General features: G+C 48.8%; 1 protein-coding gene across 2 annotated transcripts; it reads right to left on the bottom strand.

Moving 5' to 3' along the window:
• Window positions 1-1,849: 1,849 nt before the first annotated feature.
• MYD88 (MYD88 innate immune signal transduction adaptor) lies at window positions 1,850-23,689 on the bottom strand. Of its 2 annotated transcripts, none has more exons than XM_039524360.1 (5): window positions 23,668-23,689; window positions 11,601-11,720; window positions 10,208-10,388; window positions 8,616-8,707; window positions 1,850-5,968 (listed from the first exon to the last, which is right to left on the bottom strand). In XM_039524360.1, exons 2-5 carry the CDS (start codon window positions 11,632-11,634, stop codon window positions 5,814-5,816), a joined length of 462 nt encoding a protein of 153 aa, XP_039380294.1. In that variant the 5' UTR covers window positions 11,635-11,720; window positions 23,668-23,689; the 3' UTR covers window positions 1,850-5,813. The 2 variants fall into 2 exon arrangements, with proteins under 2 accessions (XP_039380294.1, XP_039380293.1); XM_039524359.1 differs by lacking the exon at window positions 23,668-23,689 and adding an exon at window positions 19,602-19,663.
• Between the last annotated feature and the right edge of the window lie 64 nt (window positions 23,690-23,753).

The raw sequence follows: 23,753 nt of genomic DNA, 5'->3' as shown, positions 1-23,753 counted from the left end.
ATCAAAAACAGGAACGGGAATAGTTCTCCTGAATCCCCGTTTTGTACCTCAAGCACAAGATGATCTTTTATCAGTCAAGAGACTGAGCAGACCTACAAAAAAAAAAAAAAGACCCGAAGACATAATTCTACCCCAAGTTATACTCATGCAACCTTCAACCAAGGGCAGAAGTTGTAAAATTTTCAGTCACTTCTGTGCCTTAGGCACCTAAGTCCAATTTTCAAAAGGGATTTAGGAGCCTAAGTTTCACTGAAAGTCAATGGGACTTGGGCACTTTTGAAAATGTTACCTGCTGTTGGGTTTTGTAAAGCTCTTCAGTTCAGTGTTAGCTCCTATGTTTTTTCAGATATGCTCCCCACAGAAGTGTGTGTGTGCGCGCGCGCACATGCATCTTAAATCTGGTACTTTTCCATTTAGAAGGAGGGGTGGGGACCCAGAGAAACAAAAGATTCCCGCCTTGTGCCAAAGCTATAAAAGGTGGTGGAGCAGGACAAAGGGGGCAGGCAATGACGAGAAAACCCTGACCACCTGAGATGTCTGCTGGAACTAGCAAGAACTGTACCGGGGAAAGGATTAGGCCCGACTAGCAAGGAGTCTAGTCTGCGAAAGAAGCTTATTGGAACATCTCTGAGGGTGAGATATTACCTGTAATCAGTTTCTTAATATATTAGGCATAGACTTGCATGTTTTTGCTTTATTTTTCTTTGTGACTTACTTTGTTCTGTCTGTTATTACTTGAAACCACTTAAATCCTACTTTTCATGCTTAATAAAATCACTTTTGTTTATTAATATACCCAGAGTAAGTGATTAATACCTGGGAGAGCAAACAGCTGTGCATCTCTCTCTATCGGTGTTATAGAGGGTGGACAATTTATGAATTTACCCTGTATAAGCTTTATACAGAGTAAAACGGATTTATTTGGGGTTTGGATCCCATTGGGAGCTGGGTGTCTGGGTGCTGGAAAGGTAACCTGCTGAGCTGGTTTTGGTTAAAGTCTGCAGCTTTGGGGGCATGGCCCAGACCCTGAGTCTGTGTTGCAGCAGGCTAGAGTGTTTGGCTCAACAAGGCAGGGATCTGGAGTCCCAAGCTGGCCGGGAAAACGGGATCAGAGGTAATTTCAGCACATCAGGTGACAGTCCCAAGGGGGTCTCTGTGACCGAACCTGTCACATCAGTGTGTAGGGAGTAGTCAGAGCCCTGGTACCACCCCACAGGCCAGCTAATAGAGCTGGCTGGATGCAGGCAATGGGAGAGGGAAGAGACTACATCGGGGTCGGCAACCTTTCAGAAGAAGTGTGCCGAGTCTCCATTTATTAACTCTAATTTAAGGTTTCACGTGCCGGTAATACATTTTACCATTTTTAGAAGGTCTCTTTCTATAAGTCTATAATATATAACTAAACTATTGTTGTATGTAAAGTAAATAAGGTTTTTAAAATGTTTAAGAAGCTTCATTTAAAATTAAATTAAAATGCAGAGCCCCCCGGACTGGTGGCCAGGACCCGGGCAGTGTGAGTGCCACTGAAAATCAGCTCGAGTGCTGCCTTCGGCACGTGTGCCATAGTTGCCTACCCCTGGGCTACATCTTGTCAAGTGAAGAATGAGACCTGGAGAGGAATTGTACCTCTCTGAAGCATAATTTCTTGGTAGCATTCCTGCTGGGACACAGTGGTGAGCCATACACTGCCGAATACACAGGACTGAATCTATAAAGGCTTAATCCAGGAATAGCTGATTTCTGAAAAAAATAATGTGCCTAGAACCTGTCTGTAAATATCTCCCAATACCACATTTCCTTATAAAGGCAGGTGTTCTCTGATACAGAAACAGCATGATCACAAATCCTGTTGCTTTTCTTCAGTCTTTATTTTTGGCACAATTTCAAAAGTAGCAAAACTTTTTAAAAAGAACCAACCAGTGGAACAGTTGAATATAAAACACGTATGTCCTTCAAAAGCTGGACATCAGAATGGACAGAAAATAATGCAAATATACAGATAAGTGTTTTGATATTAACAAGCACAGCTAGGATTGTTTTAAAGTGAGATAAAAAAATACAATGCAACCAACATCATTTGTGGGTAGTTTTTTAAAAACAGATTCCTCTGCACAGGAAGAGGCGGAAGGGGGGAGAAACACTCGGTTGCAATTGAATTGCATTTGGAATAAATAAGATTTTATGACTTAAGGAGATGTCACACTCAGAAGAGATTTGTGACATTCAGAAGTGCATAGGATCTTGAGACTACTTTAGCATACAGCAGCAGTCCCCAACTGTGAGTCGTGCCCCTTTACGGGGGCATGGAGAAACGTTCAGGGGGTGCAGTGGGGCCCGGGCCAGCCCCCACAAGGGTTGGGAGGGAGCACCACCCAGCCACGCTCTGCCTCCACCTCCACTCCAGCTCTGGCCCCAGCCAGAGGCCCCAGCTTCAACCCCCGACCACGGCCTGGCTCCCCTCCCAGCCATGACCCCATCTGCAGCTCCAGCCCCAGCCTTGGCTCCCAGCCCTCAGGAGGAGCACGGACAGATTACATAAGGGCCAGCATGACATAAAACGTTTGGGGACCACTGGCTTACAGTATATCACAGAAGTAACTCTTTAAACCGCCAGACCTTATGTTTCTGGGATTACGACTTCTAACCCCAATAGAGTTATTTTAGCCTACTTCAGAACTTTTAACTTGATTTTAAAAAGTTGAGAACATGCACATGCCATTCACTAACACTATTTTGCACTTATAAAGCACAGCAGCTTTCTTCTGAGACAGAGAGGTGAAGAAACCGAGGCACAGAGAGATTAGGTGACAATATGATCTTGTCCAAGCTATGAGGTCTTTGATGGTTATTTGGAATGGTAAATTCATCCGGGTACGTTTGGATGAACTAGTAATGATGAAGATGCTGCTGTTTCTTTCCTTGCAAAAGCAGCATCTTCTCTATTCAGAGAGCAGAGCTATTCAGCTGTCATTTAATCACCTAGTAAATATGAAGACAATATAGTATGATTTTATTATTTGCATTGCTGTAGCAGCTATAGGCCCAAACCAGAGATCAGGGCCCACCACAGATGGTGCCGTACAAACATGTAAAATTATAGTCTCTGCCAAAGAGTTCAGTCTCTGTGCTAAACATTTCCTGCTGAAAACAGGACACTAGGAGTTAGGGAATGTGGGTTCCAGTCCTTGCTTTGCCAGTGACTCAAGGTGCAATGTTGGCTAAGTCAGTTAAACTTTCTGTGCCTGTTTCCCCTCTGTGAACTGGGGACAATTCTCCCCTGCCAGCCAGCGGGATTAGGAGGTATAAGTGTGTAAGTGTGGCTCACTGTACCCCCCTAGTGGCTGGACCATGAAGAGTTTCATGTTTCTGCTACAGCCTTTGGAGTTAATAGACCTAGTCATTCAACGGAAGCTCATGTTTTTAGATCCAAACGTATCAGGTTCAATCCCACCGCTGCTGTATTCATGGTTGTAAAACACTATGGAAGTGCTAATATTCAGCAAACAAAACCAATCCAATTCCCTACAATGGCTGAGGGCCTAGCAGTCCTCAGAACCCCAGGTTATTTATATAACTGACATTTAGAAACTATGCAGGAATCCCAAGATAAGCAGCTGTGCTTCACTTCTGCACCGAGGACAAGAGGACCAGGAGATACATTTATATCCATTTAGATCCGTTAAGTTTGGGGTTTTCCCCAGAGTTCTCTCACTACTTCCCACAACATCCTCAGGACAGACCTGTGCAGGGTGATCTCATTAAAGTGGTGGAGACCGTTATGTTAATGGGAGAGATGGAGAAAAGCGTGTTTTACAGGCCCACCCAAAAGTGTTCCCCAGCACTGATGCTAGGAGCATTAACAAGCTTCAGTTAACTGAGGTTCACAGCAATAGGGTTGGCTTGTCTATGACAAGAGACCTAGTGGGCAAAAAGAAGTTGGTAAAAAATATAGCAACATCTTATGAGTAGACATTAATGTCCTTTAAAGACACACAGACACAGACATTTCAAACAGAAGAATTCAACACAGTAAATATTGCAACGAATAGTCAAGAAACGGATGATCGGCTACTGTTTGAAAATGTACATGAGTAACTCACGTTAAGCAGTAAAATCAATAGCAAATCAGTGGCTGAAGGAATGAACCAACATGCAGCAAATACAGACACGTAGGCACAGGAAAACCACATCGCTTTGGAAAGTAAACATTTACCAAAACCCTGTTTGAGACCTTGACAGGTTATTTTAAAAGTGTCACCTTTGGGGGAAAAAACAAAAAAAACCAACCCCACACAAGTTTCCATAAGGGCTGGATCATACAGAGCCTCTGATCCACATGATGCATACAACTACAGCAACAACAGTGCTGCTCCTAACCTCACTCATGCAAGCAACCGGGGATTCTTTTAGATTTAAAGTATATCGATTAATTAATCACAGTATCATAATATATTAATTAAAATATACCATGTTCATATTAAACCAACATTACTATTTGTTTTTAAGTAGGTCTGATCTTTAATGTGAGGCACGCTTTGTCAGACACTTATCCTTTTGGTACCGGGACATTCTAAAGCCAGTCTGTTCTGCGAGATTCTTAGAAGCCAAATGATTTAGGGGCTGCTCCTAGAAAGTTCTCAGCTGCTCCTAGAAAGTTCTCAGCTCAATTCTCCCATTCAAGTCAATGGAAGCTGAAGATATTCAGCACCTTGTGTGTTAAGGGTTCAATCCTGCAATACAAATCCAAGACTGAGCCATCGACGTGAGAATGATCTGTTGTAAACATTATAGGATCTATGATTTCCCAGTGCTGATGTAAGAGCGATCACTTAGCTAAATGGGACATGGGCACAGACGGACAGACATACGTGCTACAAGCAGTACCCTCATTATTTAGTATGAGGTTCTCTATGGCTTTTGCTTTTAACGAAGAACCAATCATTGGTCAAGGTCAGAAGGCTGTTTCAGAGGATGTCAGCCATAGAGGAGTTACATGAGTAACTAACTCTCTGAACAGGTTGGACTAGGACCTAAAATGTTTTAAAAGACCAAAATTGAGAAAAAAATATTAAACAGAAAATAAACTCACTTCAGTCATTTCTCAAGAGTCAGATATTGCTAAAAATAATGGGAGATCGGTTAATTTCTTTTAGATACTTAAACATTGTTTAAGTAAATTTGATGCTCATTAAATACAAAGAGAGTCCTGGAGATTGAAGTCCTCCGTATAGCTAGAGAGCAGGTACAATGGAAACTGCCCTTCCAGCGTGCTACAACCTGGATCTGGAGGGGTTGCCTCTAGGGAACAAAAGGGTAGTTCAATCCTTGGCCTCTCTACCAACCAGGGTGCCAGTATCAATGATTTTCATGGCATTTGTCCACTAGAAACCACACTGAGACCCCCGAACTCATTTCACACAAGTCAGCAATCAGATTTCACCAGGGATTAAAGAGAGAAACGATTCTCCTGACAATGCCCAGATACCATTATGGGAGCCATGTAACGGTGTTTAAAACCATATAAAATTTGTATACAACATCTACGGTTTGTGGCTTTGGTCATTGAAAGTTACCCACCTGGAGAAGTGCATTATGGCCGCTGTACTGCAAGTAACTCCCCATGTAATGCAATTAAGCCCCCCCTTCAGATAACACCTGTGTGTCTGTTGGAGGCCCCAGGCACAATATTGCAAGGATCAAAGTTCTGGCATTTTGAAAGACTGTACAAACGACACCTGGAAGTTAGAGTTTCTTTTTTTCCTGAAGGCACAGCTGTGCTGGATCAAAAGGCACCTGGCTCATGTAGCTTTGCCTCATGGAAGCAAGAGAGATTTTGCCAGTCTTATCCAGAACCACTTTTTGGTGCAGGGATTAGTGTAGTCACAGACTGTAATGAACCTCAAGATGCTTGGAAACTCGTTCTTCATGGACCTGCACTTGACTGGAATCAGTCGTTTCTGGCGAGCACCTGAAAAACAGTCCACACAGGCATGTGGGTAAAGAAAGTTGCATCGTACCCATAAATCCATTCTCTCCACCCCCCATAGAGTGAAAGCAGCAGCACACATACGGGACCGTCTACCTAGGCCTGATCCTGATCTCAGCTACACCAGTGTAACTCAATAGGCCCTGCTCCAGGACAGCACGTTCCAGAGACGAAGACCCTTTCCCCCAGCCAAACGCTTACAGGAACATGCAGCTCAAATCTCCCCGAACAGGTGACACTTACAACATACACACGTCAAACCTTGAAGGGCTTTATAAGTCAGTACCATGAACTGCACCAAAAAACCCAACTGGCAACTAGTGCAGTGTCGGGGGCACGGGTGTGCTGCGTTCCATGCGAGACGCACAACATTCTGCACCAGCTGAAGTTTGAGAAGTACAGGGACAGCCCCGACTGAGCAGACTGGATTCATCCAATCTGCCAGTGATGAAGGCATGGAGAACTGTGGTGAAGTCCACCTCTGAAAGAACGTAGAATGTAGGGGTGGAAGTGAGAGGACTTGAGAGGCCATCAAGTCCAACCCCCTTCACTTAGGCAGGGCTAAGTAAACCTAGACCATCCCTGACAGGTGTTTGTCTAATATGTTCTTAAAAACCTCCCATGATGGGTATTCCACAACCTCCTTTGGAAGCCTGTTTGAGAGCTTAACTGCCTTTATAGTTAGACAGTTTTTCCTAATAGCTAATCTAAATCTCCCTTGCTGTAGATTAAGCCCATTACTTCTTGTCCTTCCTTCAGTGGACATGGAGAACAATTGATCCCTGTCCTTTTTATAAGACCCCTTAACATATTTGAAGACTGTCATCAGGCCCCCCTCATTCATCTTTTCTCAAGACATGCCCAGTGTTTTAATCTTTCCTCATAGGTCAGGTTTACTAAACCTTTTGTCATTTTTGTTGCTCCCCTTCCACTTTGTCCACACCTTTCTTAAAGTGTGGCGCCCAGAACTGGACACAGTACTCCAGCCGAGGCCTCACCAGTGCCAAACAGAGCGAGACAATTACCTCCCGTGTCTTACACACGACACTTCTGTTAATAAACTCAAGAATGGTGTTAGCCTTTTTCACAACTGCACCACACTGACTTATATTCAATAGGATCCACTATAACCCCCAGACCCTTTTCTGTAGTATGACCCCCCTAGCCAGTTATTCCCCATTTGGTAGCTTCCAGGGCCGGCTCCAGGCTTTTTGCTGCCCCAAGTGGCGGAGGAGGAGGAAAAAAAAAATCGCGATTGGCGGTACTTTGGCCATAGCTCCACCGCGCCGCTTTCTTCTTCAGCGGCAGGTCCTTCCCTCTGAGAGGGACCGAAGGACCCGCCACTGAATTGCCGCCGAAGAGCTCGACATGCCGCCCCTTCCCCTTGGCCGCCCCAAGCACCTGCTTGCTGAGCTGGTGCCTGGAGCCGGCTCTGGTAGCTTCACATCTGATTTTTCCTTCTTAAGTGAAGTACTTTGCACTTATCTTTACTGAATTTCATCTTGTGGATTTGAGACCAACTCTCCAATTAGTCAAGATCATTTTGAATTCTAGTCCTGTCCCCCTAAGTGCTTGCAACCCCTCCCAACTTGGCGTTATCACCAATTTGATAAGCGCGCTCCATTTCATTATTCAACATGCCACAACCTCCTGGCCATATGCCACTGGAAGGATTCACTCTTGGCAACCTGTGCTGTAGGGATATCCAGACGCAGCTGCGGATCTAAAAAGATACTCGAGTAACCAAAAAACAATGGGTAGATTGATCCTAAACCACTTCCTCCAGATCTACAGGCCTTCCTAGGTTACTTCCATTTCCTTTTCTATGTGCATACTTCCCTCAGAACTATAGGTTGCAGCCCCCACTGGTAATTAAAGGGCAGCAAGCAATCATTCTACCAGTGTCTGCAGAGGATCAGACTCCCACCCTTCTGATTGCCCCTCAAGGAAGCAGTAATCACTCGCAAGAATGACATCCTTTGGTCTGAGTGAAATCCCTTTCTTTTCCTTTAGTGGAGGGCACTGAATACTGGGCCAGCACTAGCCATGGGGAAGGTTTTCCACACACGAGACGATGTGCTAAGTGGCTACGGCACTGGGCTAGGATTCAGGAGATCTAGGTTCTATTCCTGGCTCTGCCCTTGGCAAATCATTTTACTCTTCTGCAGCCCTTCCCACCCCCATGTCTTTTCCAGCTATTCTCGGCAGGGACTGTCTCCTTTTTAGGGCCTGTCCACACAGTGAGTTAGTGTGCGGCAAGCCAGGATGTGAATCTACAGCACACTAGTTTGCTACGCACTGACTCGGCAGATGGACCCTGCCGCTGTGTAAAAGATCCACAGTGCACTTTGATGTAGCGCTGTTTGAAATGGGAGAACAGCAAAGCTCCCTACAGATCTTTTAGTGTGTGGTAGCTGGGTTCACCTGGCAAGTTAGTGCACAGCAAGCTAGTGTAGATTCAACAGCTGTGTGGCCAAGCCGTTACTATGCATTTGTACAGTGCCTTGCTCAACGGGCACCAATCTCAGCTGGGGCCTTTAGATGCTACTGTAATACAAATAATTAAGAGCACTGACTATACATTGTCGTGGGAAAATGTACCCTTAACGGGCCATCTACATTCTCTTACCTGGGGAAAGGCTAAGAGCAAATTTGGTCTGGAAATCACATTCATTGCTGTCTAGGTAATCATCTGAAATAACCACCACCATCTTCCTACACCTGGAATTAAACCGAGAGTGGGGAAAAAATGGTTATTAACTAAATGAAAGAGAGATGCTTTTCATGCTTGCTGGAAAAATATATATTTTATAGGACTGTTCTGCTGAAAACAGGCAACCGCAACAGTGTTCCAGCTCTAATGTCAATAAAATCTGAAGTGTTTGATACTTTACTTTACTTACAGCTGTATATATATAACACCCACAAATTTATGTAAAAGGAACATTATTGAGGTTGCAGTACTCAGAAGTAAGGAATGCTACAATTAAGGTCACCTGTGCATCCTTAATTCAGCCCCCTTGTACGAATGCATTATGATGCAGTCTTTAACAATATGATCTCATACTATGCTATCAGGTGGGTATCACTGATATTAAGGTATACTTTAAAAGAAGTGTTACAATGATTTAGAACCATCGAGTTGTGCATTAGCTAACAGTAAGCTACAGAACCACAAGACCTCATTACTGTTAGCTTCATCCTCCTTCTACTCGTCACTCACACTCATCTGATATGTCTTGTCTTACATTACATGGTAAGTTCTTCAGAGCAGACATCATCTGCCTGTGTATTTGTACAGTGCCTTGCACAATAGGGCCCTGATCCTGGCTGGAGCCTAGGGATGCTACCATAACAACCCCCTCTGTCTGAAAGGATCCTTCAGAAATCCAGACAAGTAGCTATTGGGACAGCTAAGAAGCGGTTTATTTTTTCACTGAGCATGAATAAGTTCCCCTCTGCACCACCAGTGTCTTGGGCAGAAGACAGATCTCTCTTATGAATTCCCTGGCTGCCTCAAGGTGCTTGCACTCTGCACAAGTTAGCTGCTCAGAGAGATCATTGACATCATAATGTTCCATTGGGTGGAAAAATCAACTGGATAAAGAAAAAACTACTAGTGCTGGTGCATTCTCCCCCACACAGAGGCACTGAGACTCTCTCCAGACAGATCTCCTCCCATCTGGGCATAAGGAGGGAGGTGGGGGAGTTAACCCTCTGTGGTACAACTCCCCCTTGACCTCTATGAAAAGGGCTCTAAGGAGACAGTGACTCTCCACAGCACTGTCTCTTGAAAACCTACTGGATTTCTGTGTGGAAATCTGGCTGGGTGGGAGCTGATGCAGCTGGGAGCTGTTTTATCTCCTTCTGGGCCCCCTTCACAGCTACCTTTGAGCAACCACAGGGTATCCAAACAGCAGAAGTGAGTGCAGAGACCAGTGGTACCATAAGGAGGGGTCTTCCTTGTGGGTCCTTTGAGCCACAGGTTTGGGACGCCTCACCCCTTCCTTCTTGAGAAGATGGCAAATAGGAAACTCCACAAATACTTCATTGTGGAGTATCCCTGCCTCTCTATCCCATCCTGCGTGCTCTCCAATAGGAAAGGGAAAATCTGGTCCCAAGGAGACAATTCTCCTTTGGCTTCCCCAAAGTCTTACATTGGAAAAATCTAACAAATACTTTCCTTACAGCCAGCCCCCCCCGCAGACATCATTCACTCACCGTCTCTCTATAAGCTCGCTAGTGATGGACCACACACACGATCCTGGCAGGACATCCCGATCAAACACACACAGCTTCAGCTTGAACTCCGTTTGCTCCAGCTCTCTGATCATCTCTTGGACAAAGTTAATGTCTTTTTGACAGTAACAGATGAAGGCATCAAACAGCTCTGGTATGTTCCCTGGAACCATTCAGAATTGTATGCAGACGATATTAAATTAACTGAATACAACAAATGCACGCTTTTCAGGTACTGGAGCCTTTGATTCATAACCTCACATAACCCACATTAACACAGTGTGGCTCTCTGTCCCCCTCTAGTGGCTTATCCTCATATAGAGATTTATGACTCTGAGTCGGCTACAGCTTTGGGCTAATGAATCTGGTTGTTTGGTTCAGGCAGTAGAGTCTCCTGCTTCTAAATCTAAGTCTCAGTCCCTGCAGACAGTTCACCTAGGAGCATCATTACACTCACTATTTACAAGAGTATTAGGCAGGCCCTCAGATTTGGGAAACACAAACGTGCCACAAAGAGAGTTATATGAGAAATAAATCTAGTGGGTAGACGACTGGTCAATATTTTCAAACTTGGGTATCAGAAGTTAGACACTTGAATAAGTGACCTAACTGAGTTAGCCATCTACAGCTCTCATTGAGGCCTTTATTTATTTATTTTGTGCCCAACCACAGATTCAGGTGCCTTATTTTAAGGCTAGAATTTTTCACAACTGGGTGTCCAACCTCTACTGGCTCGATTCCCACTGTGTTGCTCCAGTTTTACACCAGCATGGCAACACTGATTTCAGCAGAGTTGCGCCAGAATAAAACTACATTAATGTAGTGAAGGATCAGGCCCTACAAGTGGGGTAGGGAAAATATTAGCATTCTATGGCCCAAATACTAAAATCAGATCCGCACAGGCAGAAGCTTTTTACCTGCGGCGAGCCCCACAGGATTCAAACTGTGTGGCTCTGTCTCCAGGCTCTGGGCCTAAATTGGTAAACTGAGCTCCGTGATCCCACTCACCTAAAAAGTTCTCCTTACAAATGAATGAAAATGTAGATCCTTGCAATGAACTCTGACAAGATGAAAGCTTTTTACAGAAAGTGGTGATGGCACAATATCATGCAGCACAGAGTTCCACATACTTTATTGCACTACCACTCTCTACCCTCATTTACGTTTGCCCTACTGCCCCTCTTCCCTCCCTGAATATTTCAATCCTATCTCCCTGCTTGGTGAGGATGTCATGTAGATGCATAGGTTGAGGGAAGGACACAGATAGGAAGGGAGGTGACTGGAGCTCAGTACTTCTCACAGGGATCTACTGCATAGAAGGCAAGCCCTAGCACAGTATATTCACTATTAAATCAGTAGATCTATGGCTATTTACCATAAGGATCATCTCTAGTAGTGATGCCGGACATCTCTAATGTCTTCCGGACACTGCTGTCTACTGCTGGCACCTGAACAGGCTGCTCTTTCCTCTGTAGGTACTTCTTACAGTCCTCCTCTGCAAGAGACACAAAAGCTTCATTTGATGCTGATCATGCTGCTGAGGTTCAATAAACAGAGGCACTCGCTTAGAGGTAACTAACCAAAATATAAAAAGCGCCCTAGTCCTTCAGCAACGTTCTGACGTGAAAGTTAAAGGGATTTACAACGTTAAGGTGAATTAATGTCGGAGTGTTAGTTGTGTATAGGATGCCCTGAGAGACTGGACAAAAGGTGTTATTTAGGTGGTGTTATTCTTACTGAATAGCACATACAATGTATGCAAATATCACCAGGGCGGTGACTCCATAGGTTTTAACATCTCCGTGTTCTCCTTTCATTGTTGCTCATTTTGAGTCCCTAACGAAACACCATCAGGTAGCTTGGGGCCAAAATCTAGGGGCTGAGAGGCTTGAGGGTTTTGTTTTGGTTTTTGAAGTCTTCATAAAAATCTAATAATAATAAATGTAATGAACTGACTAGCACAAGGGTTCTCAAACTGGGAGTCGGGACCCCTCAGGGAGTCGCGAGGTTATTACATGGGGAGTCACGAGCTGCCAGCCTCCACCCCAAACCCCGTTTTACATCCAGCATTTATAATGGTGTTAAATATATTAAAAAAGTGTTTTTAATTTATAAGGGGGGGTTCACACTCAGAGGCTTCCCTTGAGAACCACTGGACTAGCACATGTGTATACCACTAGCTAAGGATCATAGGGTTAGAAGGGACCACAAGGGTTATCTAGTCTAACCCTCTGTCCAGATGCAGGATTTGTCTAAACCAGAGGTTCTCAAACAGTGGTCCACAAGCTCCATTCAGGTGGTCCTTGGATAGTTCCCTCTAAGGTGCACGCCTGGGCGGCCACACACAAGACAATGAAGGGTCACCCACCTAATTAGTGGAGCCGCGCTCTAATTAGGTGCCTGGATCCTGGAGAAGACGCACGTGTAAGGTGAGGTGGTGGCCTTGGGGGGAAATAGGGGGTAGGTGGGAGGGGGCAGTGGAGTGAGAAGAGGGGGTGGGGGGAATTTGGGACTTGCAGTGTTGCGGCGGCCAGAGAAAGAGGCGTCTTTCCGCAGCTCCAGGACTGCAGCTGCCGGACCTCCTTCCCAGCCTCAGCTCTGTGGCTGGTGTGGCGGGGGAGAGACCCCTCTCCTTCCCAGCTCTGTGGCTGGTGTGGCGGGGGAGAGACACCCCCCCTTCCTTCCCAGCCCCAGTTCGGGGGCTGCCACGGCGGAGGAGAGAGGGCACATCCATCCCATTAGAAAGGTAAGACTACTGATATTAAAATATATGAGTTGTGTGCTTTTATTTGTAGAACAAATAAAATTGTTAATTATTTTTATATATATATATACATATAGCGCTTTTATCCAAAGCACTTTACAATAGTTAGCTAACGGTACACACAACATTTGGAAAGCTCATTAAGTGGTCCGCCGAGACCCTCAGCAATTTTCAAGTGGTCCACGAAAAAAAAGTTTGAGAACCACTGGTCTAAATCATCCTTCTATAAGATGGAATCAGAATTGATGATCAGTTGCAGAATCAGACATTCAGCTACTACAGTGAGGAAGGCCATATAAGACTCTAGATAAACCCACAGCAGAATAGGGCTGATTACACTAACTGTCAGTGGAGAATCTCCCTTAGCTCAAGTTGTGGTAGTATGTTCTTCTAGAGCAGGAAGATCTGGACTCTGATCCACTGCTGCTATGAAGTTCCCATGAAATCCTGTGCGGATATAGGTTTGTTACAAGTAGAAATATGTTCATACACTTTATTTTTGAAACAATCTAAATGAAAATAGTAACTGTTTGTTTTTTTAAATTCCCCTGTAGTGTATACAACCAACCCATTGCAGCATTGTACTAGTGCATGAGACCCAGTGAGTAAAAACAGATCTGAAACTATTAGAAAAAAAAAACACCCCTAAAACTGACTAGTGTTTTTTCCACTTCCCAAGTGGAAGTGCAAAATGCAAACAAAAAGCACAAATGGAGAACAGCAAATTGATCTGAAATATTGTTGTGTGTTATTTTTTAATGTATAATTTTTAATCAGACATCATGCAACCCTTTCACTGGAGGGTTACAAAAAAACCTCAGGACCTTAGCTGTGCTGGTGTGTTGCACAGGCTGGTCTTTGTGATGAGAACAATCGCCGAGGGACTGGAAATAGCAGGAAAGGGAATCTACTGGAAGTAATGACATATTTTAAAATAGTAGCAGGGTAAAGAAAAACAACCAAAGAGACCAAGAGTAAAAATCAGAGCTATTCAGAGAGCGTAGAGGGGAAGTACCAGGGACTGGATGAAAATAAGCCCTTTGGGTGCATGAGATGGCAAACAAACATTTTAAAAAATATGTTTTCCCCCCATATTATATAAATGGAATATACGGTGAGAGGCCTGATCTGAATTTCTCTAGACTGGTTTCCAGTTCCTTATCAGAATTTAATTCAAGGCTCTGACACCAGGTTCATGAAAACAAGTGCTCTCTCCTCATTAGTCTGTTCAGGGCCATACCCGCTTATTGAGCACTTCAGATGATTCCATTAATGACGCAAACATGCGCTAAGCCTTTTGCCCATCCATCTCCAGGAGTGAAAGCTTCCGACTGAGGCAAAACTTTCAGAATGACACCCCAGCCGTGGTAAAACCCGCATCGCTTTGTTACAAATACAAAACTGAGGCCAATTTCACTGAAATTGAGATGAGGTTTTCCAGTCAACCTGGGCTGATTAATGGTTTTGGGTAGTTTTGCATGGGTCAGTCTCCATACTAGGAAATGTTGAGAGAGTTCTGCTTTGAGTCATGTGCAAATTAGGGCACAAAGTGACCATCAAGGGCTCTGAAACAATAAGAACAAAACCAACTAGATGAGGCTGCCCGAAGCCCACAAACTGAAATGGCTGCGTTCCATTCCCCATACAGTCTATGCAGATAACCTCAATATAAGGCATATGACATTGCTCTGATCTTGAAATGAATTATGGCCTGCATAAGGGAAGCTGAAGGAGTGCAGCAAAAAGTATAAACAAATAAGCCCTACGAGGAAAGGGTAGATGAACTGGGCATGTTCCAGGTAGGGGAAAAAAAGACAACTGAAGGAGATGAATTATTAAGCAGACAAGTATCAGTTTTTGCCACTAGTCAGCAAGAAAGCAACAAAAAGTAATGGGCTTTTGCAGGGAAGATCTAGGACAAACACACCAAGATAAATAGCTTGACAACCCTAAGGACAATCAGACAATGGAAAAAGCTGCTAAGGGAGGCAGAATCACCAGCCCTGGAAAGGGAGGGATAGCGCAGTGGTTTGTGCATTAGACTGCTAAACCCAGGCTTGTGAGCTCAATCCTTGAGGGGGCCATTTAGGGATCAGGGGCAAAAATCTGTCTGGGGATTGGTCCTGCTTTTAGCAGGGGGTTGGACTAGATGACCTCCTAAGGTCCCTTCCAACCCTGATATTCTATGATTAAGGCTAGACTAGACACCACCTCTTTAGGAATGATGATGCATATTGTTGCTATAATGGATTGGGATGGAACAGTGGCCCCCCGACTGCATGGAAAGGGGTTGGTTCTGAAGTGCATGCCACAGACCAAATGCAGTCTTTGGAATTCTATGCTATGGATATGGTCCTTCAGTTTTGATTTATTCCCCCCCACCCAGGAATTTATAGGTGTTTATTACTACAACAAAACAGGTGGAAATTGGTGCAAAAACTATTAATAATTTTTATGGGTAAATATCAGGGTTTATTTTGGTGGACAGAAGGACAGAGGAAAAAAGTATTCAGTAGATTAATGCTCTGATGAATGGTTTGCTGCAGAGCTAAAACAGGACTCAAAACACAATGCCACTTCTGAGTTTAAGAAAACAATACATCTGTAAGTCCCAAATAAAACTTTTTATTTGAACAAACAGTTTACTGGTGTAGACTTAGAACTCTTAGCCTATAAATATTTACATTTAATAATTGGGCCACACCATTTGCAGCGCATACACTCAACTTTATCCTTTTCTGTTTTTATTTTTTTTATTTTTGAATACTTCCTTGTGCTCTGAAACATATTCTGATACAGATTTTCCTTTTCTTCCCATTTTCGTGTGTCAAATCTTTAAACCATTATCCACTAACAGCATGAAATATGTATGTGGTGGGCATGAGATTCATCAGTACATTCAGAAGCGCGCACACTTCAGAGTGTGCGTGCGTGCCTGTTGGTTTATAATCTGTCTTTTCAAGACTAGTATATAAGCCTTATTTCAACGGGCAGCTTTGCATATACACAGACTGTGTGATCGCAATACATAGATCTCATGGAATGTATTGTATTTTCCTAATAAAACAAGCTTTTTAAATATTTGAATGATACAACAGTAGGGTGAAAATCAGATAAAAATGACTAATACTTTTTGTAAAGCCCGTGATTTTTCAGTAAAAATCAGTTTAAACTGAAAACAAAGGGACTTAGCTATGGATCAATTATGTGCTGTAATAGGAAAGGTGCCTCACAAAGAGTCTTAAGTCCCAACATATAACACAACCAGGCCACTCGGCTCAAGAAGCAGCACTGCTTAAAGCCCAAATTACAGTACCAACTATATGGGTGGCTGCAGTCCTCCATTTTTTAAATGCATGTTAGGGACCTGATCCTGAGGGCAATCATCTCCCTTCATGAGAGTTTAGAGTGCTCAGTAAGTAGCACAGGATCAGACCCAGGCTATAGTCTCCAGGCAAACTTCTCAATGTGACTCTCAGCTGGCAGCCTCCTCAACTTTCAGGTCCCTCTCAGTTAAAACCATTTGGTTCTTTATTCCCTTTTGAAAGGGATTCAGACTCGGTGCCTCTTCCTGAACAAAATTGTAGGTGTTACTGTGGCAATAAGAACTGAGAAGTCAGCTCCTGAATTAAGAGCACCAGTGCCAGAATGAAGAGCATCTGAAGTGCAGCTAACTTCATTTGGGTTGTAAGTTTAAACCTTCTCACCCAGCCAGAAGTCTCTGCTCCTTGTAATGGACCTCAAATGAAAGGGGAAAAAACAGACTGAGGCATGAGGCATAACACTGATAACAAGTCCCTTAAAAAAAAAAAAAGGGCAGCAGAAGTTCCTCAAAATACATGTGTAAGTAGGAGGGACCCAGTGGGAATCTCTACCCGTGAGAATCTCTACACTAGATCACTGGTTTATCTATTCGGTGTTTTGCAAGATGCAACGGTGAAATTCTCCATCTTGATTTCTCATCAGCAAGTAACAGGAAGTGAGAGCTCTCACTTCCCCACCAGTAACCCAGCAAATGTACAGCTTGTAGACACGCAGTGTCAAACATTACTTGTGAGTCAAGTGACCTCAGAAATATTTAGGTGATAAAACTTCATTTCCAGGTAGTGCCATTTGGCTTCCCGTAAAGCGTGGTTCTATCTTAAATAATGTTTTGTAAAAATGGCTCTGTGGGGTTCCATATTTATTATTTCTCACTGACTCCTGAGGTTTGCTCAGTTTGAATATAATTCCCACCTCACACAACTGCCAGGTCCACAAACTCAGGCTGGGCTCTGAGGGTACATCTACACTACCTGTAGGATTGGTGGGCTGCGATCGATCGGAGATCGATTTATCGCATGTAGTGTAGACGCAATAAATCGATCCCTGGTCGCTCTCCTGTCGACTGCTGAACTCCAGCTCGGCAAGAGGCGGAAGCAAAGTCAATGGGGGAGCGGCGGCCGTCGATCCCGCACCATGAGGACGCGAAGTAAGTGATTCTAAGTCGATCTAAGATACATCGACTTCAGCTATGCTATTCTCGTAGCTGAAGTTGCATATCTCAGATCGACCCCCACCCCCCACCCCGTGTAGACCAGGCCTGACAGTCAAGCTGGGCTCCATCCCATGGATCATCACCAGAAACAAAGGTTCTGCTAGCCAAATCAGACCCTCAGTCCAACCCCATTACCTTCAGGTCATGCCCTCCATGATACCTGGGCAAACCATCTCATGACTAATGTTGCCAAAGGCATCGTTTGACCTGCAGGATTTATATCACTAGAGATCACACGCAAGACAAAAAGGATGGAGGGTGAATTTGCAGGGCTGGTAAATAGCAAAAATATGAGGGTCTCTCTTTCCCATTGAAAACTGAGCAAGTTTGCTATGAAAAAGATCAGAGAAGCACAATGAATACGTAACGCTGCAATATCAGTTTTCAGAGGAGAACGGCAACAAGCAAAACAAAAAGCATTCCACTCAAATGATGGTTAGGCCCCAAAAATGATTTTCCTAGAGAAAACTGCATTTTTTGCTGTATCCCTGTATTCTTTATAATTCTCTACAGATGCCACATAGGCTTTAGCCTTCTCAAACCAAGTTAAATTTCAGGACCTAAACAAGCTGACAGTGACTCTTAAACCTATCAGGCTTTGAAATTAACTAGCAAATCTCAAAATGATGACAAGGCTATAAAGAAAGTCAGCCACCAAGAACTGCGAAACTAAACTCACCTCAGATTAGCAGTTCACACTCAAAACCTAGCCATGCTTACATCAGAGATTTAACATTGACTAATGCTGGATTTCAGGGGGAAAACCAAACCAAAACTCGCAGAACTTTCTTTTTCCAGTTGTCTCTGCAGATTGAACAGCTCCTGCCCCAGCCCCAAGAGAAACTAAATTATTCAGTCGTTCTCTAGGGGGGAGAGGGGTGCATTATAATTGCTTCCAGGGTGCTTTTGTTTCTGTACAGCCCATGAAGCAGGTATCCTATAATGTAACCAGAACCTATTTAAACTGTCATCCAGCGATCAGTCTGAACTGTACCCCATCAAAGTGCACAGCCTCTGCCCTCCAAGGGCTGTGCCAAAGGCCACTCTCGTCTTTTACAAGTAGGGTGACCAGATGTCCCGATTTTATAGGGGCAGTCCCGATTTTGGGTCTTTTTCTTATATAGGTTCTAGGCTATTACCCCCCACCCCTGTCCTGATTTTTCACATTTGCTGTCTGGACACCCAACTTACAAGCCACCCAAGCTCCTACAGCGACCTGCCAGGCCCGGGGAGGAGTCCAGCGCCAGGAGCCTAGAGCAGCTGTCAAACAGGGGGGACCATACTCGAGTCTGCCCCGCATCTAGGGGCAGAGCTGGACACAGGAGGGGCTGCGGGCACCCCCTGGCCAGGCAACGGCTGGGGGGCTGGCGCCGGGCTCGGCTCAGGGGCAGCCCGGGGCGGGGGTGGCAATAGGGGGCACAGGGGAGGAGCCGGGCAGAGCCGGACACACGAGGGGCTGCGGGCGCCCCCTGGCCAGGCAGCAGTTGGGGGGCTGGCGCCAGGCTCAGCTCAGGGCAGCATAGGGGTGGCAAGGAGCAGGGAGGAGCAGGGCAGAGCCGGACACACGAGGGGCTGCGGGCGCCCCCTGGCCAGGCAGCAGTTGGGGGGCTGGCGCCAGGCTCAGCTCGGGGGGCAGCGGGGAGGAGCAGGGCGGAGACGGACACAGGAAGGGCCGCAGGTACCCCCTGGCCAGGCAGCAGCAGGGGAGCTGGCGCCGGGCTCGGCTGGGGGTGTGTGGCAATAAGGGGCGCAGGGGAGGAGCTGGGCAGAGCAGGACACACGAGGGGCTGCGGGTGCCCCCTGGCCAGGCAGCAGCTGGGGAGCTGGCGCTGGGTTCGGCTGGGGGGCAGCACGGGGCGGGGGTGGCAATAGGGGGCTCAGGGGAGGAGCCGGACACACGAGGGGCTGCGGGCGCCCCCTGGCCAGGCAGCAGCTGGGGGGCTGGCGCCGGGCTCGGCTCGGGGGGCGGCAATAAGGGGCGCAGGGGAGGAGCCGGGCGGAGCCGGACACACGAGGGGCTGCGGGTGCCCCCTGGCCAGGCAGCAGCTGGGGCCTGGCCCCTGGGTTCGGCTCACCGATGCGGGCGCCCAGGTCGGCCAGGACGTCGTGGCGGCCCAGGGCCGCAGCAGCGCCAGCAGGCGGCTGCGGGCGCCCCTGGCCAGGCAGCGGCTGGGGCTGGCGCCAGTCCTCCAGCAGGCGGGCGGTGGGGTCAGGGCTGCGCACAGGAAGGGCTTGATCTCCAGGTACTCGTGGCCAGGCAGCAGCTCGGCCAGCGCCGTCCAGTCGGCTGGGGGCCACCGGGGCGCGCGGGTTGGCAATAGGGGCCCAGGAGCCGCCGCCGCACACGAGGGCTGCAGCGCCACCAGCGGCAGCAGCTCTGGCGCCAGGTCGGGGGCAGCGGGGGAGCAGGGCGGAGCCGGACACACGAGGGCTGCGTGGCCGTGGCCATGGTTCGCGATCTGGGGCTGGCGCCGGGCTCGGCGGGGGGGGCGGCAATAAGGGGCGCAGGGGAGGAGCCGGGCGGAGCCGGACCCCGGAGGAAGCGCCGGGGCCTAGCGAGCGGGGCCCGGCCCCAGTTCCCGGCTCTCACCGATGCGGGCGCCCAGGTCGGCCAGGACGTCGTGGCGGCCCAGGGCCCGCAGCAGCGCCAGCAGGCGGCCCACGGTGGCGCCGCCGGGGCAGCGGCCCTGCCAGTCCTCCAGCAGGCGGGCGGTGGGGTCGGGCTGCGCCTCCAGGTGCTTGATCTCCAGGTACTCGTAGCCCAGCTCCTCGGCCAGCGCCGTCCAGTCGGCGGCCACCGGGGCGCGCGGGTTGAGGTAGAGCCCGAGCCGCCGCCGCACCGAGAAGTTCAGCGCCACCAGCGGCACCGCCTCCAGGTCGGGGACAGACAGACGGGATCCCCGACAGCCACCCCGGTCGTGGCCGTGGCCATGGTTCGCGATCTGCTGCCTGCCGCTTTCGCAACTTCCCGCTCCCGCCCCGGATCCCAGCGGCTTTCGCTTCCCACCGCCCGGGGACAGACAGACGGGATCCCCCCGACAGCCACCCCGCGACTCCCGGGGACAGACAGACGGGATCCCCCCGACAGCCACCCCCCCACTCCCGGGGACAGACAGACGGATCCCCACTCCCGGGGACAGACAGACAGGATCCCCGACAGCCACCCCCCCACTCCCGGGGACAGACCGACAGGATCCCCCCACCAGCCCCCCCCCCCACTCCCGGGGACAGACAGACGGGATCCCCCCGACAGCCACCCCACAGTCCCAGGGACAGACAGATGGGATCCCCCGACAGCCATCCCCACAGTCCCGGGGCAGACAGACGGGACCCCGACAGCCACCCCACAGTCCAGGGGCAGACAGATGGGATCCCCAACAGCCACCCCCGACTCCCGGGGCAGACACACAGGATCCCCAACAGCCAGCCAGCCACCTCCACAGTCCCAGGGGCAGACAGACAGGACCCCGACAGCCACCCCACCTACTCCCGGGGCAGACAGACCGGATCCCCCAGCAGCCAGCCACCCCCACAGTCCCGGGGACCCCATAGCACCCAGCCACCCCCACCCTCCAGGGAACATTCAGGACCCCCAGGAGCCAGCCACCCCCCCCAACCCCGGGACCGACACACCAGACCCCCGACAGCCAGTCACCCCCACTTCCCGGGGACAGACAGGACCCAATAGCAGCCAGCCACCCCCACAGCCCTGGGGACAGACGGACAGAATCCCCTGGCAGCCAGCCCTGGGGACAGATGGACAGATGACCCCATAGCAGCCAGCCAGTCCCCCGTGCCCCTTCCCTGGGAGCAAACGGACAGACACCTATTTCTCAGTCTGGGGGGGGGGGTCAGGGCTTCCACCCTCCCGGGAGAGGGCATTCTTCTAACTTCTTCCCCTTTCCCCACAAAACCTGACAGGGGCTGGCTCTCCACTGGCCTACACAGGCCAGACACCCCTATTGCCCCAGCCTGGGAGCAGACACCCACACAGTCCTTTCCCCTCACCTTTCAGGGAGCAGCTGGTGACCCCTCTACTCATCCCCTGAACCCACTTCTCTACTCCCACCTCCATGGACAGACACCCCCATCCTTGCATTCAGAGCCTGCATTTCCCATGCCCCAGCCCAAGAGAGATGCAATCTGACCACCACCAAGGCCTCAACTGGGGAGGGATGCTTTGATGGCATTATTTCTATTGGGATCAAGCTAATTTGTATTGGGGACCAAGCTGAGGCTCCCATTCGGCTGGGTACTGCAGGGGAAGTGGGGGCCCTGGGAGAAACCCAGCTCCAAATATTGGTGGAGCAGAGCCCCCAGCCTTGAATATTCCTGGTGCTTGGGCACCACGAGCCCATATAACCTGCCGCCCCTGACTGCATGAACACAGAGAGAGAGCGAGCTCAGGCAGGTGGTGGGAGAAAAGAAGCATTAGCCCCATGCCCCAGAGACGGAGGGACTTACCCAAAATCCCATAGGAAGGCTGGGGCAGAGCTGGGAATTGAACCAGCATCTCCTGCTCATCCCAAACCAACAGGCTCCTGCTTGGAGTCCTGGTTTTAGTAGGGGACATCTATACATAAGGCAGTTGAAGGCTCTGCCCCCCGTCGACTACTTCAGGTTAGCTTGTTTCTGCTCCTACTCTCACTCTCACACACCCCACATTTGTCTTCCCCTGTTGCCATCACCTCAGTAATGGGCTCCCTTGCCATCCCCACAGAAATGTCTGGGTGGAAGGTCCCACCAACAATGCCCTGATTGGGTGGCTGTGCCCATCACAGCAGAGCCCTTGGTTCAGGTGGCAGGAAGCACACATGCAAGCGTGCGCGCACACACACGAGTTATCTTCTTTTGTGGTGCCCGGGCTCCAGGAATATTCAGGGCTAGGGGCCCTGCTCCACCAATATTTGGAGCTGGGTCTCTCCCCCGGCCCTCGCCTGCCACCCCCGCACGTCTCTCCCCCTGCCCTGCCACATCCCTGCCTGAAAGAAAGGGGTGCACGCCTCTCCCGTGCCTGCTTATGCTGCCGGTGTAGCACATTCCTACGCGGAGTGGTGTCCTACTACACTACACTCTGCTCCCAGCATCAACTGCTGTCTGCTGCCCCAGGGTCCTAGTGCCCACCTCTGCTAATAGCCAGGCAGGCTGCCCTTACCCTTCTGCCCTAGTCCTGAGCCTCTCCAATGCCTCAAACCCCTCATCCCCTCGCACCCTAATCCTCTGCCCCAGCTCTGAGCCGCCTCCTGCATCATGTACCCCTCATCCCCAGCCAGAGCCCTCATCCCCCCACACCCAATCCTCTGCCCCAGCCCTGAGCCGCCTCCTGCATCATGAACCCCTCATCCTCAGCCAGAGCCCTCCCTCTGCACCCCCTCCTACCCCCAAACTCCCTCCCAGAGCCTGCACCCTGCACCTCTCCTGCACCCTAATCCCCAGCCCAGGACCTGCACCCCAGACCTCCTCCCCCCCGCAAACTCCCTCCCAGAGCCTTAGACAGGTGGGGGGCGGAGTTGGGGGGGTGGGTTCTGGGCACCACCAAAATTTCTACAAACCTGCCACCCATGTGCACGCGCGCACACACACACACACACTCTCTCTCTCTCTCAAGCTGTGGAGCGCAGAGATTTCCTTCCTTGCCCCGAGACCAGCCAGCTGAGGGCTGAGAATGAGGGAGGCCCAACCCAGGCTGCAGCCCAGTAGCTGCCAGCATAGAAAGGATTTTTGTACAGGGCACACCCCATCTAGAAGAGGGCTGAGTCCAGAAAGCTCAGACCATCAGCTGCACCCTGCTCTAGCATAGCCCACGGTTAGACACCCCTGCTCCATGGGGAGAGGGCAGCCCCACAAGGAACGGCTGTGCCTGGGCCTGCTCCTAAGCAGAGGCACAGCAACACTGGCTGACCCCTGTTTCCTTAGCTACCTGAAGCAGGGTGATGGTCAAGCGCACCCAGCTACTCACTCCCAACACCCTAAAGGATGGTCGTAGCCATAGCCAAGAGCCTAGCATTCTTCCACCCTCCCTTACCTGAGCTGCATCTATGGGAGACCATGCTGCAGGTGGTCTGCCCCACATGGTCTCTTCCAGGCTGTAAGTGGTGATGTCACTGACATCACATGACCTCAGAAATCCTCAGCACTCACCTGTTAAATCAGATTTAGGCTACTCTGCTTCCTTTTTTTGTGGATGCTAAATGGCTGTAGCAGAGGGGACTCCACTCCAGATCATT

This window comes from Mauremys reevesii, linkage group 2 (assembly GCF_016161935.1).
Source record: "Mauremys reevesii isolate NIE-2019 linkage group 2, ASM1616193v1, whole genome shotgun sequence".
In the NCBI taxonomy this organism is placed as follows: Eukaryota; Metazoa; Chordata; order Testudines; family Geoemydidae; genus Mauremys; species Mauremys reevesii.
This window is presented reverse-complemented; position numbering and strand designations above follow the sequence as displayed.